The following is a 17147-nucleotide window of genomic DNA, read 5'->3' as shown; positions in this document are numbered from 1 at the left end:
AAACAGCATGACTCATGATGATTTAATGCCTGATGTATCATGAATTCCTGTTGCTCACCATTAACAAATGATCAAGTCAGTTTAACGTAATGTGATAGTTCACACTTAATAGATCATCAATTAAGGATTGCTTGTTCACAGTTATTTTATGCAGCCAAATTAGCTGGATTACAGTTATATAAATGTTTATTTCAGCCTCCATTATTATTTCTGGCACCTGATAGATGATTTTGGTTTGGAAATGTAGGATCCAGTGCTTTTGGATTAAAGGTATTAAAAACCAGGATGCAGCTTTAGCGATTTTGACCTTTCTTTTCAAATCTGTCTATTTTGAATCCTCCAGCTATACGGAAAAGCTTTGGTGCATAGTAACCTCTATGAACTAAATGTTGCTCTCAACATTCAGTTTGGACTCTGAACAGTTGACCCGTACCAGATGCATATGATAAAAGTGCTCATCAACAAATTTAGTGAATGATTAGAGTTGAATATATTTGAGTAAACAGCAGCAATGACAATGTGGATATCCATAATTTGTCATATAGGGTATTTATTGAAACAATCAAACAGACAAACAGATTTCTCATTTTATAGGCAAAATTCATTAAATAAATATTATAATCTAGGTTACTGTTCTGGTAAACCATATTGCCTGAGAGATATTTAGGATTTGGGTTCAATAAAGTCAATGTCGAAACATAAAAAATGTGCAGCATTTCTTTACACCTGGACTGGCTCATGCCACAAAATCCTTGCATTACAAATTTATATTCTGAGATAATAGTCACATTTTTCATGCAATTTAGAGGTATGCACCCACACTCATGCTCCTGTGTCTGTAAATACTGTGAACAAGTCAGCAGCTGGGTCCACAGCTCCAGTCCTCCAGCTAGACATGTGGATCGGTCACTTACAGCCTGTCTCATTACAGTAAGTGCATAACTTAAAATAACAAGGCTTGAATTTAACATTCAATCTCTGTTGTAATTGAATAACCATCGTATGCATTCACATTTTAAAATGCAGTAATCGTTATTACTACAGACTGCTTTATCAGAGGTTAACCCCTCCTTCATTCATTTCCAAGCTGCATATCTGTATTATATTTGTGGTAGCTCTAACAATCATAGCAGTCCAGACATCCTTTTCCCCCTGCTACTTCCTCCAGCTCCCCCCTCTGGGATTTGCAGGTGTTTCTGAGAGATGCAACCCCACCACTATGTCCTGGATCAACCCTGGGGGTTTCTCTCAGGCAGCTGTGGTCAGTGCACCTTTTAAGTCAAAGTTTACTCAGGTTGTATCCTTACCAGGTTTACCAACCACCTGTACTAGCTCTTCTTAATGCAGGGGAGGCAGTGTTTCAACTCCAAGTTCTTCCCAATACACTGAACCTGAATGGGAGGTCAACCACCGTGTTAGTTGACCTTACTTAGGCTCTTCTAAAGTTATGATGCACTGATTCTCAAATTAAAAACATAAATAAATTATCTTAAAGACCTCTAAATCCAACATGTAAATAAGCAAGGACTGGAGATGTAGTGCATCAATTCATTCGTGTCTCCAAGGCATGCTAAGGTGTGTGGCAAGAAACCTCTTCAGCTCTCTGAGCCACAGGAGGGTAGTAAGTACGTTGGGTCGTGCTGCACAGGTCATTCTGACACATTCTCTGGAAAATGTTTGGCAGTGGGTTTGGGTTCAGAAATGTCACCTGGAACGTGTCTTCAGCAAAAATAGGTGAAATTCTCAGAAGGAGGGGCACTGTGGATCTTTGAAGGCAAATAGTCTCTGGCAACCAGAAGAAAACTCTTGGTGGCAGGAAGAAAAAAAAAAAATGATAGAGGTGGCCTTTTCTACACTCCACTGAATGAATAGTTTCTTCCTACTTCCTTGGTGCTTATCAATTCATTGTAATATAAGAAAGTGGAAATCAGGAAAGAGTGGCCGGTGAGGTGGAATAGATAATTTACTTATGTATGTTAATGATACTGATCTAGTGAACACTGTAGATATAGAGAGTGTAAGAGTGTAATCTGAGTATCCACAGATTTACAACTGAACTTGAAGGGTGATTGGTTGGTGGCTTTGGCAAAACGTGTGGAAGCAAAAGTTGTGCGTGGATCAAGATTAAGGAGCTCTATGTCAAGATGCGGGCCACCTGGGACTGAATGTCCCCATCAGGGTGTGAAAGCAGCTGGACCAGTCTGCTGTGGAGCTGGGAAGACTCATCTAACATGACCCGGAAAAGGCAATCCTGTTTCCGCCTCAGTTCATCAGCCACCTGGGCCGAGGGCCTCCAGGCCTTTAAGTTCCCTGCGAAGGTCAGCAGTCGCAGAAGCACCGCAGGGGCTGTTCGTGCGTCAAACAGCAGCACAACAGAAGCTGGTGCCTATAGCAAAAGCAGAAAAGACCATCGTCAAAATGAAGATTAATAATGAAATGGAATTAAACAGTTTGACTACAAAGAAATTTGAATTATTCTGCACTTCCATTTGTTTTGATGACCTCTTGAAGCAGAACCATGCTAACTGACTTTTACAATCCAATTTATTCTTACCTGAGCTTGAACAATGTCATCCATCATATCTGGATTGGATGACAGATTCACAAGGACTTTCAAAGTCTGAACCTGAAATGCAAATGTTAGAAGTGTTTCATTCAGTCATATTGCATTACATTACAAACATGCGACTTTTCAACGGTTTCAAAATGGTCTAAAAATGTGTGAAGATCAACCGGGTGTAACCTGAAAATATACCAACCTGTAATGCTTCGATGCTCACGACAAGTAGAGAGAGTAAAAGTGTAATTGATTCCTTAAGCAAGTGTTGATGTTTATCTGTGACTGAAAGGTTTGTCAGCAGCCTGAGAGCACCAAGCTGAAGGTCAGAATTCACTGGCGACATCTCGATCAGCTCCAGCACTTGTGGCACATAAACCTGTGAGACATGGACATTAATATATAACCAAAAATATCTCATATTCAGCAACAGATTGCATGATATTTGCTGTCCGGCAATATACCTTTATATGTTCCTGGTTCTGGATGTTCATACACAGATTATTTAAAGCATTTAGAGTCTGCACTCTAACCTCTGCCACAGGATCAGAGAGGAAACCAGCTATGATATGAATGCCTTCAAATTCCCGTATTAGATTCTGGAAGATTAAAATAAAAAGGAAAAAGAAAAATGATTATACATGGCTGGAAAAGTGATACATAATGCCACAATGTACATACAGATCTTTGACAAAATACAACAGGTACATAACTTTATAAATAGATAATTTACAATTTTACAATAAAGGAAACAGAACTAACCTTACTTGCTGAAGGTTTTTGAGAAAGTATACTTTTACTGTACCTGATTTACAGTAAAGGCAGCAGAATTTCCTAACGTAAGTAGGATTCGACATCTGTCTGGTGGATTATTGCTGGTCTGCAAACACGACAGCAGCATTTTCAAGTGCTGTGGATCAAGGTTGCCAGGGGACTGGTGGATGATGTCAGCTATGGAGAAAAATAAGCCATTTAACCCTTGTGTTGACTTTGGGTCAAATTAACCCGTTTTCAATTTTTGTTTTATATCAGAAAATATGGGACATAGAAATAAGCGCTGTGTAGAAGAAAAATGTAACAATTTAAAAAGTTAGAAAACAAACAAACTGAACTTTCAAGGTTGACGGGAAGACAACACAAGGGTTAACTAATATTTAGTGATGTGTAATAAGTGTTTGCATTGGATGAGACATTTAATCAATATCTTTATAAAGATGTGACTACATTTTAGGAATGACTATGGGTGCTTTTGTGTTTATACACAGGGCATCAGAGAAATCATCTTGCGATTCACTTCACCTTACCTTGCTAAAACAATCACACGGGTTTAGATTTAGTGATTGTGAACGCTTTATGAGCTCTATGGTTCTTACCTGATGCAACACCAACTGGTCGGGGACAGACAACATCCAGTCCAGACACTCTGGCCAGCAGGCTGCCCGGCTGTAGGGTAACTTCAATGGGCTGACTGCTCCTGACACCAGGACTTTCAGTGGCAGCACTTTTCTTGTTTCTCTTGAAGCTTCCCCCGCTCACGAGTTTGTATAACCCGTAGGAAGCTCCAGCTCCGGCAACTATCCCAAGCAACGCTTTCATGTTGCCGAGCCTGGGAGTAATACTGCCATCGCCCATGCTGCTGCTAACGCTACGCCTTTAGCTAAACCCTGTTAGCTAACGTTAGCTAACGTTAAACTGCAGATGCTCTGAAACGCGTTGGGTCAAATCTGTTGACTCACCAGCTAACTAACCCAGCTCCTTAGTTAGCTAGCGCCGACGAAACCACTACACAACCCACCCAAACACATGTTGACTGATTCATTGTTTAACTGGAGAACTTTGCTGTCAAGCTACAGTTGTCAACAATGATCCGTTCCGGACAGCTGTGCCACGTTCAGCCCCGATAAAACGTTGCAACACGTTCTTTTAAACTGAAACGGGGTGCGTTGAACACTCTGCTGTATGCGTAAGCGCTCTGCCTTTTTATTACTACGGTTTACATAGCTACACGTCTCTGATGATTCCATATGGGTATCACATAACACACCCACAAAACGAAAGAAAACATATATCAAAGGAAACTATGTAAACCGTAGTAAAACGGTGCACACCGTTTTGAGATTGAACGTGCCCCTGGTGTTGCCAGATTGGACCATTGACTGTAATGGATTGGACTAACAAAAATAAGACCAATCAGAGTTTAGAACCCGCCCACCGGCCCTATCGCCTCTGTTTTATCCATAGAATGTATATTATTATTATTATTATTATTGTTAATAATAATAATATACCGTCTATGGTTTTATCAGGCAGACTCAAAACCACAGTTACAATAATGACAGAGACACAACGTATAATAGAGGTCATATATCATAAACGTCTTTTGGATAATGTTACATATATAGGAATATTGACATGTAAACAAAGATGTTGTAAGATTGAATTTTTACTATATTCTGTGATTATGTATTTATTGTGATATCATATATTACTATTAGAATACATGGAAAGGAATATGTATCTATTAGTGCTGTCAGTTAAAGGCGTTATTAACGGCGTTAACGCAAACCCATTTTAATGGCGTCAATTGTTTTATCGCGAGATTAACGTTCTTTTTGGCCCAGCAAACTTTGTAGTTTTTTCACATGCTGTTGCAATAACTAGTAACGTTAGAAAAACTACAACATCACACCGGATCTAGCTAGACGGGAAACAAAACAACATGCACGCTGGCCGAAGAGTAGTACATACCTGGAAAACTAGTCGCTTTTCGACGAAAATTGCTGTTCTGAATGGGGTCCGAGACCCGGTGCTGTAAACATATATATAATTTCTATTCACATGGCTTTTTTAATACCTGGGAAACTAATACATGTGTTGTTTGTCATTCAATGACTTGATTTTGATTATTTTTGATAACAATAGTAACAACAATAATAGGCATATATTAGGGCGTAATCATTAATATTCGGGGCAATTAGCCTACATAATATTTGTTGGGTGTCGTTAGGGACCTGGATAATGGATAGGGGGGCGCTGGCACAAAAAAGGTTGAGAACCACTGCTATAAATAAACTAAGTACAATAATATGGTTACAGTCTTAGGGCCCTTAGATGATCTTTTACTTGTTTTTTAAAACTTGATTTATTATGCGCTTTGGCAATCTCTGCTGGAAGTGAGTTCCAAGCAACCATCCTTCAATACAATCTTTACGTTGCATTGATTGTGTTTGGGTTCTAGGAACTTTAAAAAGACCTCTAGTGGCATGTCATTTAATTCATTCATGTTTCTAACAAAAGCCAGGAGTGATGCTTAAAGTCTCTCCGCAACTTTCAACCAGGAGAGTTTGACATGCGTGTTGTTTACATTAGACCTAAGTGGACATTGAAGGGCAAGACGCGCTGCTCTGTTCTGAACCAGCTGCAGTTTACCTAGATCTTTCTTTGCAGCACTTGACCATATCATTGGGCAATAGTCAAGATGTGATAAAACTAGAGTGTGCAGGACTTGTTTGGTCAGGTGTGGTGTTAAAAAAGCCAAGCATCTTTTTACAGCAAGATAATCTCTATGTCTTGTCCACAACAGATTAAAATCTAAGAAAACAAAGCTTTGTTTCCTCTACTTGTTCAACAGCTACATTATTCAACAATCAAATTCAGCTGAGGCCTAGAGCTCAAGGAATGATTTGTACCAAATACAATGCTTTTAGTCTTTGACATGTTTAGGAAAAGTCTATTGTTAGTAACCCATTCTAGTGCTATCTGCAAGTCTTTGTTGAGTGTTGCAGTTATTTCATTAATAGTAAGCGCACACACGTATATTGTTGTATCATCTGCATACATGGACACATGAGCTTTTTTAAAGGCAAGTGGAAGATCGTTAATACAATTTTCTGTGAATCAGTTGCATTGATTAATTGACTAATTGTTATATTCTGTAATGCATCATATTTTAGAAGCTAATCTCACATTTTGTGTGCAAAGGTGAGTGGAGCTATGCTTTGAAATTCATTGACATCACCAGATTTTACGCACTAAAAATAATAACTGGCTAAGTTTCCAACAGAATGATGAGGGAGATGTCAATTATAGTGAAAACAGCAGTGTGGCCTTTAAGGTTTCATATACAAATGATATTATATTTTTATGAAATATGTGGAACAAGTGGAAGATCGTTAATAAAAAAATGAAAATAAAGGGCCGAGAGAACTTCCTTGTTGAATTCCACACTCTAAATGTTTTGTGTCAGAAAAGCTTCCATTAAAGAAAACTGTGTTCTGTAGGATACATAATTTTCTATCCATGATAAAGCAGATGCAGCAAAATCATAACATACAAGTTTTTCCAATAATAATTTGTGATCAATGACATCAAAGGCAGCACTGAAGTCTAACTACTGCTCCCACAATATTCCTCTAATCAATTTCCTTTAACCAATCATCCGTCATTTGTGTAAGTGCAGTGCATGTTGAGTGACCTGATCAAATTGTTAACAGAGAAGTAGCACTATATCTGGTCAAATACAATTTGTTCCAATAGTTTGCTAGGAACAGGCAACAAATGAATAGGTTGGCTGTTAGTGCCGGTGAGGGCAGCCCTAGCTCGCTTGGGTAAAGGAATAACTTTAGCTTCTCTCCAAATTTGAGGAAAAACATTACTTTTTAGGAGTAGGTGGTAAAGAATGTTATTTTATTGACGCTGTGAGTGTGGACTGGCAGTGGGGGTGCTGGGTCCGAAGATGGCTGGACTGGCAGTGGGGGGTGCTGGGCTGTGTTCCTCAGTGCGGCTGCAGACTTGCTGTTCCAGTGCGTGGCTATTGGCAGCAGAGGACTCTGAAGGGGGGTTATTTCTGAGAACAGAGATCTTCCAGTTAGTAGTGTCAGGGAGCGGAGCAGACAGGGAAGTACAAGAACAAGAAACTAGACTAGATCCAAATCTCAAAGGCTGGTGAAAAAGCATACTCAGTGGTCAGCAACAATCCAGCAGGGAGAGGAAAGTCAGACTGGCATCTGAAGGCAGATGATGGAGCAGGATGAGTAGCAGGGGCGCTGATTGGAATTGGTACCAGGTGTGGGTAGAATCAACAGGGGGGGGGCGTGTCTTCACTCTGTGGAACATGTAGGCGGGAACAGAAACACAGACAGACAGAGAAAAAAAAAACACACCAAACACACAGCAGGCATAACAAAATGAAGAAATAAACTAATGCTATGTTTACACGTGGCCGGCTATTTTCATAAACGGACATTTCAACCTCTCCGTTTTCAGAAAAGTGTTTGTTTATACGTACCCGTGTATATATGCCGTCAATGCCGTCAAGAGCATGCCAAACCTGTAGGTGGCGGTGTAACAAGAAGCTCAAGCCCACATTAGCCAATCAGAATCCTGACAATAGCAACAACAGCAACCAATCACTTCCTCTTTCTCTCTCTCGGCTGCTGTCTGCCTAAACCTCCGTTGGTCTCAGTTTACATGCAAACGTGCAAACGAAGATTTCCAAAATCTCCACTCTGGCCAGAGTTTTTAGAAAGACTCGTTTTCAGAGGAGAATTCTCCGTTTGCGTGTAAACGAAGGGCACAAACAAAGGGAAATGTCTCAGTTTGTAAAAATAACGATGTACGTGTAAACAGGGTTTAAAACACATTCTCACACACACACACACACACACACACACCAGACTGTCACTGTGCAGAAATCACGGCAGGCCGGGGCGTGACATGGGCTACCTGTCGACTAGCTACAACAATACAATGCTGCTTACTCACCATCTGCAATAATAATTCACTTTCATAATGTATCATAATATTGTAAATTTTTTTATAATGAGTACTTTTACTTCTAATGGAGTATTTGTCCACTGTGGTATTGCTACTTTAACTTAAAATATAAGTATAAAAAGCTCCTTATGATAAAAAACAGAGGAACAGAGGCTCCTGTAGCGCCTCCTGGAGGGCACTCACCACATTGAATATAATCCTTACCCACCAGAGCAGCTATGGAAATGCCTCCTTCTCCCCCCTATCTGAAAGAACTACTCACCCCTCTAACTACAACTCGATCCCTCCGTTCAACAAACTCAAACCGCCTCCTTCCCCCCAAGACTAAGCTCAGCACCGTGGCTGATCGGGCTTTCTGTTCTGCCGCAACTCGGATCTAGAATGCCCTCCCCGACCATCTGAGGGCACCTCAAACTATTGAGACTTTTAAAAAAACGACTAAAAACACTTCTATTTAGCAGAATTTATGAGTTGTAATTAACCCTGCAAGTTAATGTTTTTACCGTGCTTTTAAAATCTTAACTGTAGCACTTTGAGATTTGCTCCAAATGTAAAGTGCATTACAAATAAAATCTATTATTAAATCTGTTATTAAGTCTCCTCGGGACTCAGGACCCACTCCACCTGTGATCCATTGATCTAATCCAGTGTTTCTCAAATGGGGGTACGTGTACCCCTAGGGGTACTTTGGAGAACTGCAGGGGGTACGTGACTTTTTTCAAAGTTTTTGTCGCTGTTTCTGAAGTTTGTCACCTTTTTTTTTTAAGGATTTGTCGCTTGTTCTGACCTATTCTTGACTTTCTTCCTTTTTTCTACTGTCTTTTTATCTTCGAAGTTATTGTTTTAAAGATTATTTTTGGGGCATTTTCAGCCTTTGTTTCTACTGGACAGATGAAGACATGAAAGTGGAGAGAGAGGGGGGAATGACATGCAGCAGAGGGTTCGCAGGTTGGACTTGAACCCAGGCCCGCCTCCCCTCGCGCGAAGAGTAAACCTCTATATATGGGCGCCCGCTCTACCAACTGAGCTATCTAGGCGCCCTTCTTCAAAGTTTTTGTCACTTTTTTCGAAGTTTGTCACTTAGGCTATTTTAATTTTTCACTTTTGTCGCCCTAGTGTTGCCTTCCTTCTTTCTACTGTTTTTTTTAAGTTTATAAACTATTTTCAACCTATTCTTGCCTTACCTTCTTCTTTCTACTGTCTTTAGGGTCTAACCCTAACCCTAAGGTCTCTGCCAGAACCTAACCAAAGCTAAATTAGGATAGGTGTTGGGCTAACCTTGGTTAAATTAGGTCAGATTGGGTCAGGTGGCGTTAAGTTAGGACACTGTTATTTGCACAATGCTTTTTGACTCTAGGGTGTTATGTGGCTGCAAGGATATTTGACGGTGGTTGCTAATGTTTTAAAAGAATATTTTACTTTTCTTTACTTCTGTTTTGTCAAATCTGAAATGTTTGCTGTCTCCCTCAATTACCTCTCTCTATTTGGTGCCATTTTTCCGATTGCTCTACTTTTATCTTAATTGATATATGTTAACAAGTACGAGTTTGCGTGACCTGACTGGCATTGGCCCGTTGCGAAGATTTAACATATGTCGGCTTTCTGAGTTGCAGCATAACTCAGAGATATTCTCCATCTTCTTCGCATTTATTTCCTTCCTCTCTACGTTCAGTTTTTGCTTCATCACTTCCCTCTCCACCTTAAATTTTTGTCTGCGTTTGTACACGACCAGCTCCCTCCTTCGGTCAAGCAGCCGTTCTTTTTCTGCCATTTTCTCTGGATTTCTGAGGGGATCTGTAACCAACAGAATATGAAAGGTTAAGTCTGGAGTCCAGTTGTACACTCGCACCCCTCCCAAAAGGAAATAGTCAACAGATTTGTTTTGTTGCAATAATATAATGTTGGCCTGGCGCCATAAGTGAGATAAGAGCTATCTTAGCTTAACTGAGTATGTTTCCTTTGTTCTCCATGATAATTAAATAAGATAAATAAATTAACTCATGAAAAGAATATGTGCCCACTGTGATAAAAATACATTTCTGACAGTGTAAACAGATGTAAACAGATACACGTTTATTCCTTCCCTGCAGAACGGGATAACACAAGGCAACTTTGGGAGTTTATTCAGAAATATTCAGAAATAGAAAGTATTCTCACTGCTGCTTTATTATGCAAACAATCTACAAAACGTTAATTAGCTGAACAAATGATCCATAAATAGACAACATTTTAAACTCATAATCGAACTGCATATTAAAGATTGAAGTTAAGTATGCAGCTGGATTCAGACAGCAATTAGCTTAGATTGGCATAAAGAAGATGCTAACCTGGCTCTTTCCAAAATTCAAAAACACACAAGCAACACCTCTAATTAACACACCTTGCTTGTTTCATTGTAACGGTTCAATGTAATGTAATTAGCCTGTATTAGTCACATGGGCTGGTTTTCCGACTACTTTTACTTACTTTCAATGAATTTACTGAATAATAATTTCACTTTTTAAATGAAGGACATTTACTTGTAATGGAGTTTTTTTTTTTACATACTGGTGTTGGAACTTTTACTAGTGAAGAAATTGAATACTTGTTCCACCACTGATCTACTGTGATCTAAAAGGAGGCGATACACCTGTATGACATTTTATGTGACAAAATGTAAGTTTACTTTCTTACCATGACGCAGGAGGTAGCGCTCATCCACAAAGGTTGATTGGATTTCCCTGGCAATGCGTTTTATCTTGCGATTGAGCCACCAAATGTATATTCTTGAACGCAGACTAAACATTTTCCTCTCCTTCTCCTGGTTCTTTCTCTTCATCTCTTCACACCTCTCTCTTTCTCTTTTTAAACCCTCCTCCTCCAAACGCTGCTTTTCTCTTTCAATGATCTCTCTCTCCTTTCTCGCACTCAGATAGATAGATAAAGGGCTATTAGCCCTTCTTTCTTGCTGCCTCCTTGTGGTAAAAGACTCGTCGTCTTCAGAAGATGAAGATGTAGAGGAACGGCTGTCACCACTTCGTCCGTCCTGCCTCAAGGTGTTTGAAGGGTTGAAATCTCCACGAAACAAAGGTCTCTCACCCCTTAATACGTGCTCCCACCAGATGGTAGGCTTGTCAATGTCAATGCAGGGCAAATGGTTCTCACCAATTCCTCCATTCTGCCTAAAGGTGGTAGAAAGGTTGATGTCTACGAAGGACAAAGGACTTTGTTGTTGCTGCCTCCTTGTGGTAGAAGGCTCGTCATCTTCAGAAGATGACGACGAAGGGCTCTCACCCCTCCATGCTTGCTGCCGCCTTGGAGTAGAAGGCTGCTTGTCTTCAGAGGATGAAGAGGACGGGCTCTCAAACCTTCGTACTCGCTGCCTGGTGGTTGAAGGTTGGTCGTCTTCAGAGGAGGAAGACGAAGGGCTCTCACCTCTCCATGCTTGCTGCCGCCTCCGAGTAGTAGGCTGACTGTCTTCAGAGGATGAAGAGGAAGGGCTCTCAAACCTTCGTACTCGCTGCCTGGTGGTAGAAGGCTCATCATCTTCAGAAGAGGAAGACAAAGAGCTCTCTCTCCTTTGCCTGCTCTCCTTCATGACGGTAGAAGGGTTGGTGCCCACGATGAACAAAGAGCTCACATCCCTTCGCACTTGCTGCCTGGTGGTAGAGCGATGTTCATCTTCAGAAGATGACGACAAAGGGCTCTCACCCCTCCATGCTTGCTGCCGCCTTGGAGTAGAAGGCTGCTTGTCTTCAGAGGATGAAGAGGACGGGCTCTCAAACCTTCGTACTCGCTGCCTGGTGGTTGAAGGTTGGTCGTCTTCAGAGGAGGAAGACGAAGGGCTCTCACCTCTCCATGCTTGCTGCCGCCTTGGAGTAGAAGGCTGCTTGTCTTCAGAGAATAAAGAAGAAGGGCTCTCACCCCTTCGTACGTGCTGCCTGGTGGTAGAGGGCTTGTGTTCTGCACAAGACAAAGGGCTCTCACCCTTTTGCCTGCGCTCCTTCATGATGGTAGAAGGGTTGGTGCCCACGATGAACAAAGATCTCACATTCCTTCGTTCTTGCTGCCTGGTGATAGAGGGCTGGTTTTCTGCACAAGACAAAGGGCCCTCACCCCTTTCTCTGTGCTCCTTCATGATAGTAGAAGGGTTGGTGTCTCCACTAGACGAAGGTCTCTCACCCCTTCGTCCGTGCTCCCTCAAGATGGTGGGAGGGTTTTTGTCTTGAGGAGACAAAGGTCTCTCACTCCTTCGTTTGGACTTCTTTGAAGAAGAGTCCATATCTCCTGAAGACAGAGGTCTTTCAAAGAATTTTAGTCCAAAAATGGATCTAAACATTTTCTCAATTATCTCTTGTTTGTATACTGGCGTTGTGAAACTGCAAGTACAAACACACAAACACAATAATTACTTCACTGATAATCACATTATTGTTTCAAGCAGCACACTAAGCAAGTTATTTCACTTAACTAAACCTTCTAACTGAACTTAAATAAACTGAGAAATATTTCTCTGGTTACACATCATTATTGCACTGTGCTTGATAAAAAAAATGCAAAAGGTCTGCCCCAAATATCACTTAGAATAATAATATCATTATTATTTATTATTATTATTATTATTATTATTATTATTATTATTATACTTATATTATATAGACTTCAGACTACAGTATAATGTACTTTCAAATAAATCAATCAAGTATTAATGTATGTCAGACACATAACCATTGACATACTATAGCTGCAACTAGTAGGCTACAGCAGTGACGGACTGGGATAAAAAAACGGCCTTTGGCATTTGCAACACACGGGCCCTATTTTCAAACCACACCAACCCATAGAAATAAAATGGATAGAAAGGCCATTTCCATTCAAATCAACGTAGCAGAAAAGTGTCCACACCTCACTCTCATTTAAAAAAACAACAACTGCCATGTTAACGTATAAACTTCAAAAAAACGTGGAGTAGTAACGTTACGAGGCAGAGAGCCAGCCGCTAAATGAGTCAAATCAACTTCATACCATAACCCTATGCACCCAATGTCACACAAATGTCATCAAACATACCAAAAAAAACCCATAAAAAGCAAAAATGTGCCGACAACAGTTTAACATCTTAAAGCATCTGCAGACCACTAGGTGGCAATGCTACGACATGATACGCTCCACTAAAGGCACAGCCAGCACAAATACAGATGCAAATACAACGGCTCGACGTTAGCACAGTAGCTACATAATACAACAGCTCCACCAAAACAGGGAAAGAGCAATGCACGGCCACAGTTCAAATTACAACAGTTTCACCAAAATATGCAGCTGCTAACGTTAATATTATCTGAAGCAACACACTCTTATTGTTTGGAAAATAAATCACTTAATTTAGCATATTTTTCACCCGAAGCCAACTCTTTGTTTTCTCTCTCTTTTTCTCGGCTCCCCCTTTGGTCGTTTCGTGACGCATTCATTTTCTTTTATCTTGGTGGTGGTCAGTGATAATGGGTTCGGCGCTAAAAAAATCACTTTGAAACTATCATAGATTTCTATTGTAGTTGCTCGCTCTCGCCTTTCACGGGTACATGGCATATACATATATAAGAAGGTAGCTACATATGGTACCGTTCTCTTAATACATCCATGGTACAGTAAACATTTCCATGGCAACAGCGACTTGGACCAAACAATGACGTCGTCGTAGCGCTTAGAATTGTGGGTAGTGTTATTTAATAAAATAACTTTTTGAAAAATAACAAGACAAATTATTCTTATTTTATTATCATTATTATAATTATATATTTTATTTTATTATATTATTTTTTATATATTTTTTATCAGTAGCGGCCCATAGAGGATGGCCAGTCCGTCACTGGGCTACAGTGAGAATGATAATATTAGACAATATTTCTACTATTAGTAGGAATAATAAAAATAATAAAAACACTACAATGAAAGCAGTGTTTTCTACGACTAGCTAGCTAGCTCAGAAGACATCTTCACTGTAACACGACATGACATTTTGGTTTTAGATCAACAACCCACAGATCATTTTAAAACAGGACGTATTTAGTCATATGTTGAAGAAATAATCTTTAATTCACATGTGATCTGTGATAGAAGCTGCAGAATGTCACAAGTGCAGGGACTGAAAACCTCTTAGCTAGCTAGCTAGTCAATTTAAAGAGTAGCTAGCTAGCTCTTTGGTCAATTTAAAGTGTCCTCGAGTGCAAGGAAACACTACACACGCAGTTAATTTTGTGCACATGCAATTTAGGCAACAAGTAATGCAACATTTAATAATTAAAATTGTTTTGTGCAAGAGACAAAATGCATTTGCATCTCCTGATCACAGACAGCATAGCTATCTGATAGTTGGAATATAACTGATAAAAAAAGATATTTATTTGACAGAAACGTGAGGAATGTAAATGTACTCCTTCCCCAAACACAATACGGCTCTACTTAACAGAAATAGTTGAGTAAAAAAGTAATTTTAGCTCTGCTGTAAAGTGCGACTTACCTCTCCAAAGGATTGTGTTGAAAGGTAGGCTACTGGACGATCAGTGTTCTAGTTCTGTTGTTTTGTTTTGTTTTTGATTTTAAATAAAAGCAGAGGCTGAGTCTACCGTTGCGCAAAGTCTACGTTCAGTTACGCGTTCTGATAACTGCAAGCACCTGTTAGTAACAGTTTATCTAATTTGCTCTATCACGAATGCCTGGTGTCTGTCTTCCTCTACCCCCACACCCGGTGGTCTCTTTCATCCCCGTCCACACATTTACTGTTCTCTGTGGGATTTCCCTGCAGCATGCATATCATGATAGCCCAGGTTCTCCTGAAAGAAATTATGTATATAACTCGATTGTGCATAGGGTTGAGGTTATACAAGCACTACAGGCAGACCAGGCGAACCAAAGATGGGGGGAAATGGCTTAGACCTTAGAGGGTTAAGTACTGGTACAAATTTGAGGTATACTTTACTTGAGTATTTTCTTCTCATGTCACTTCCTACATCTCCTCCACTAAATTAAAAAAAATATATATTGTAATTTTTACCCTACTTTTTTAACTCATCAGAAGATCCAGAAATCTTACAAATTCAAAATGATGTTTGATGATAATAAAATTAAAGGCACCAAAGAATTTTATATAGTTGATACAGTATATTATATATATAATATACTGTATATACTGTATACATATATATAATATAGTGTATACATATATACACACACATATATATATATATATATATGCACAGAAGGGACAGAGGAAGAGTAAAATAAAAAGCTTAAAGGATTTGCACAGTAGTGATAAAAAATAATAAAAAAAAGGTGAAAATAAAAGGCAGGTGCATAAATGTTTGGTTTCATGCAAATTAATGCTGAAAGAATGCAAATCCAAAAACTGAGAAGTTGTGTCTGTAAACAACAGAGAAACAAGAAACTTCCAGTTCCCCTATGACTTTGTAAGCTGCAACTTTTACTTTTTTAAATAAACAAAACAAAAAAACATCAACTAAAATGTATTCAATCATGTATTTTAATCAGTCTTTGAATAATTTCATCGCTATAATTACAATTAACATGCCCAACAATTAATAATGCTCAATATGCAGTTGAGGTCAAAATATAAGTGGACAAAAATGTCATAGTGTATTACTATTTCATTTTTTTTTTATTTAACCTTTATTTATTCAGGGAAGGTTCACTGAGAGGAAGCCTCTCTTTTGCAGGAACACCCTGATCACATTCACATAGTTACACATTCATACCTGGAAGCTGCCCAGTTCAACCACAGTCTGATCTGCTGGCCACTGAGCAGCTCCACTGGAGCAGTTGGGATTAAGGGCCTTGCTCAAGGGCACCTCAATGGTGGTGAAAATTACACCCTTCCTTCCAGAACACACATATTTGCTTTTCATGTAAGAAATTACACTAATAATAACTGCATCAGTAGCTCTTCAAGGACAATTTAAGCTTTATCAACACTGTGTTGGGAAGTTTATCTGATCTGATCCATCAGGCTGCACTGTTTGCAATTTGAACACAAGATGGAGCTCTATTCTCAGTAAAGATATGTACATGTACTGATGTTTCAGTACATAAGGCATGAGAAATATACAGAAAAAAGCACAAAAGAAGCACTTTCTGATGCAAAAATGTAATCTGTTACAAAGCCTTAACCCTAAACATCCTTTATTAAGAGACATAGTGAAGTGACTACAATAGTGAAGTAATCTTGAAATTTGGGATGCTTATAAGAAGTTGGTGTCAGTTATCATCAGTGTTGTTTTTGTTTTATCTTCTGTACTTTTTCTAACACATGTGACTCAATAGTCCTCAGTTGTGTCCTAATATACGTCAGAGTAAGAACATACGATAAAAAGTTGTCATTATGACATTTTACTTTATTTTAATAAATTTCATATGTAAATTCAATATGTAAAAATGAGTAATGTCAAATAGTTATAGTGATTAGGCTATTGTAATGTTACTAAATGTGAACGTATATGGCATTCTGTCCCATAGAAAACTATTTTCATTTATAATTGACAGTTCTCAGGAGGACCAGTCAATAGGAGAGCCCCAACAAGCAACATATTGTATTTGATCCTATTATTTCATGTATATTCTGTATGTGTGCTGTGTATTTGATATTTTGCTGCTGAAACATTGTATTTTCCCATTTTTGGGATCAATAAAAATCTATCTATCTATCTATCTATCTATCTATCTATCTATCTATCTATCAAGAGTTTACAATATTTCTTTTATCAGGTAGACCTAAAATACAGACCTGGAAAATAATTGAAATAAAGGTAATTGCAATGTAAATGTC

At 39.2% G+C, this 17147-nt stretch overlaps 2 protein-coding genes across 6 annotated transcripts; both read right to left on the bottom strand.

The window, feature by feature from the left end:
* Window positions 1–551: 551 nt before the first annotated feature.
* Window positions 552–4650, bottom strand: armc10 (armadillo repeat containing 10). The gene is made up of 6 exons (XM_028585489.1): window positions 3931–4650; window positions 3363–3508; window positions 3022–3156; window positions 2760–2936; window positions 2555–2626; window positions 552–2386 (listed from the first exon to the last, which is right to left on the bottom strand). Exons 1-6 carry the CDS (start codon window positions 4187–4189, stop codon window positions 2135–2137), a joined length of 1041 nt encoding a protein of 346 aa, XP_028441290.1. The 5' UTR covers window positions 4190–4650; the 3' UTR covers window positions 552–2134.
* Window positions 4651–7222: 2572 nt separating this feature from the next.
* LOC114559528 (proteoglycan 4) lies at window positions 7223–15045 on the bottom strand. Of its 5 annotated transcripts, none has more exons than XM_028584196.1 (4): window positions 13710–13931; window positions 11006–12690; window positions 9999–10126; window positions 7223–7403 (listed from the first exon to the last, which is right to left on the bottom strand). In XM_028584196.1, the coding sequence occupies exons 1-4, from the start codon at window positions 13901–13903 to the stop codon at window positions 7398–7400; spliced, it is 2013 nt and encodes a 670-aa protein (XP_028439997.1). In that variant the 5' UTR covers window positions 13904–13931; the 3' UTR covers window positions 7223–7397. The 5 variants fall into 5 exon arrangements, with proteins under 5 accessions (XP_028439997.1, XP_028439999.1, XP_028439998.1 ...); XM_028584198.1 differs by having other exon boundaries at window positions 10032–10126; XM_028584197.1 differs by lacking the exon at window positions 7223–7403 and adding an exon at window positions 7901–7939 and having other exon boundaries at window positions 10032–10126.
* Between the last annotated feature and the right edge of the window lie 2102 nt (window positions 15046–17147).

This window comes from Perca flavescens, chromosome 8, assembly GCF_004354835.1.
Source record: "Perca flavescens isolate YP-PL-M2 chromosome 8, PFLA_1.0, whole genome shotgun sequence".
Classification (NCBI taxonomy): domain Eukaryota; kingdom Metazoa; phylum Chordata; class Actinopteri; order Perciformes; family Percidae; genus Perca; species Perca flavescens.
The sequence above is the reverse complement of the archived record's forward strand: the minus strand, read 5'-3'. Positions and strand labels throughout refer to the sequence as shown.

Coding starts and splice junctions, on each gene's coding strand:
- armc10 (XM_028585489.1), bottom strand. CDS start 4,189: ATGGGCGATGGCAGTATTACTCCCAGGCTCGGCAACATGAAAGCGTTG. Junction 2,627..2,759: donor TGAGCATCGAAGCATTACAG/GTTGGTATATTT, acceptor TTTGCATTTCAG/GTTCAGACTTTGAAAGTCCT. Junction 2,387..2,554: donor ATGACATTGTTCAAGCTCAG/GTAAGAATAAAT, acceptor CTTTTGCTATAG/GCACCAGCTTCTGTTGTGCT.
- LOC114559528 (XM_028584195.1), bottom strand. CDS start 13,903: ATGTATATGCCATGTACCCGTGAAAGGCGAGAGCGAGCAACTACAATA. Junction 12,691..13,709: donor AAACAAAGAGTTGGCTTCGG/GTGAAAAATATG, acceptor TTGTACTTGCAG/TTTCACAACGCCAGTATACA. Junction 10,127..11,005: donor GCGCTACCTCCTGCGTCATG/GTAAGAAAGTAA, acceptor TGTTGGTTACAG/ATCCCCTCAGAAATCCAGAG.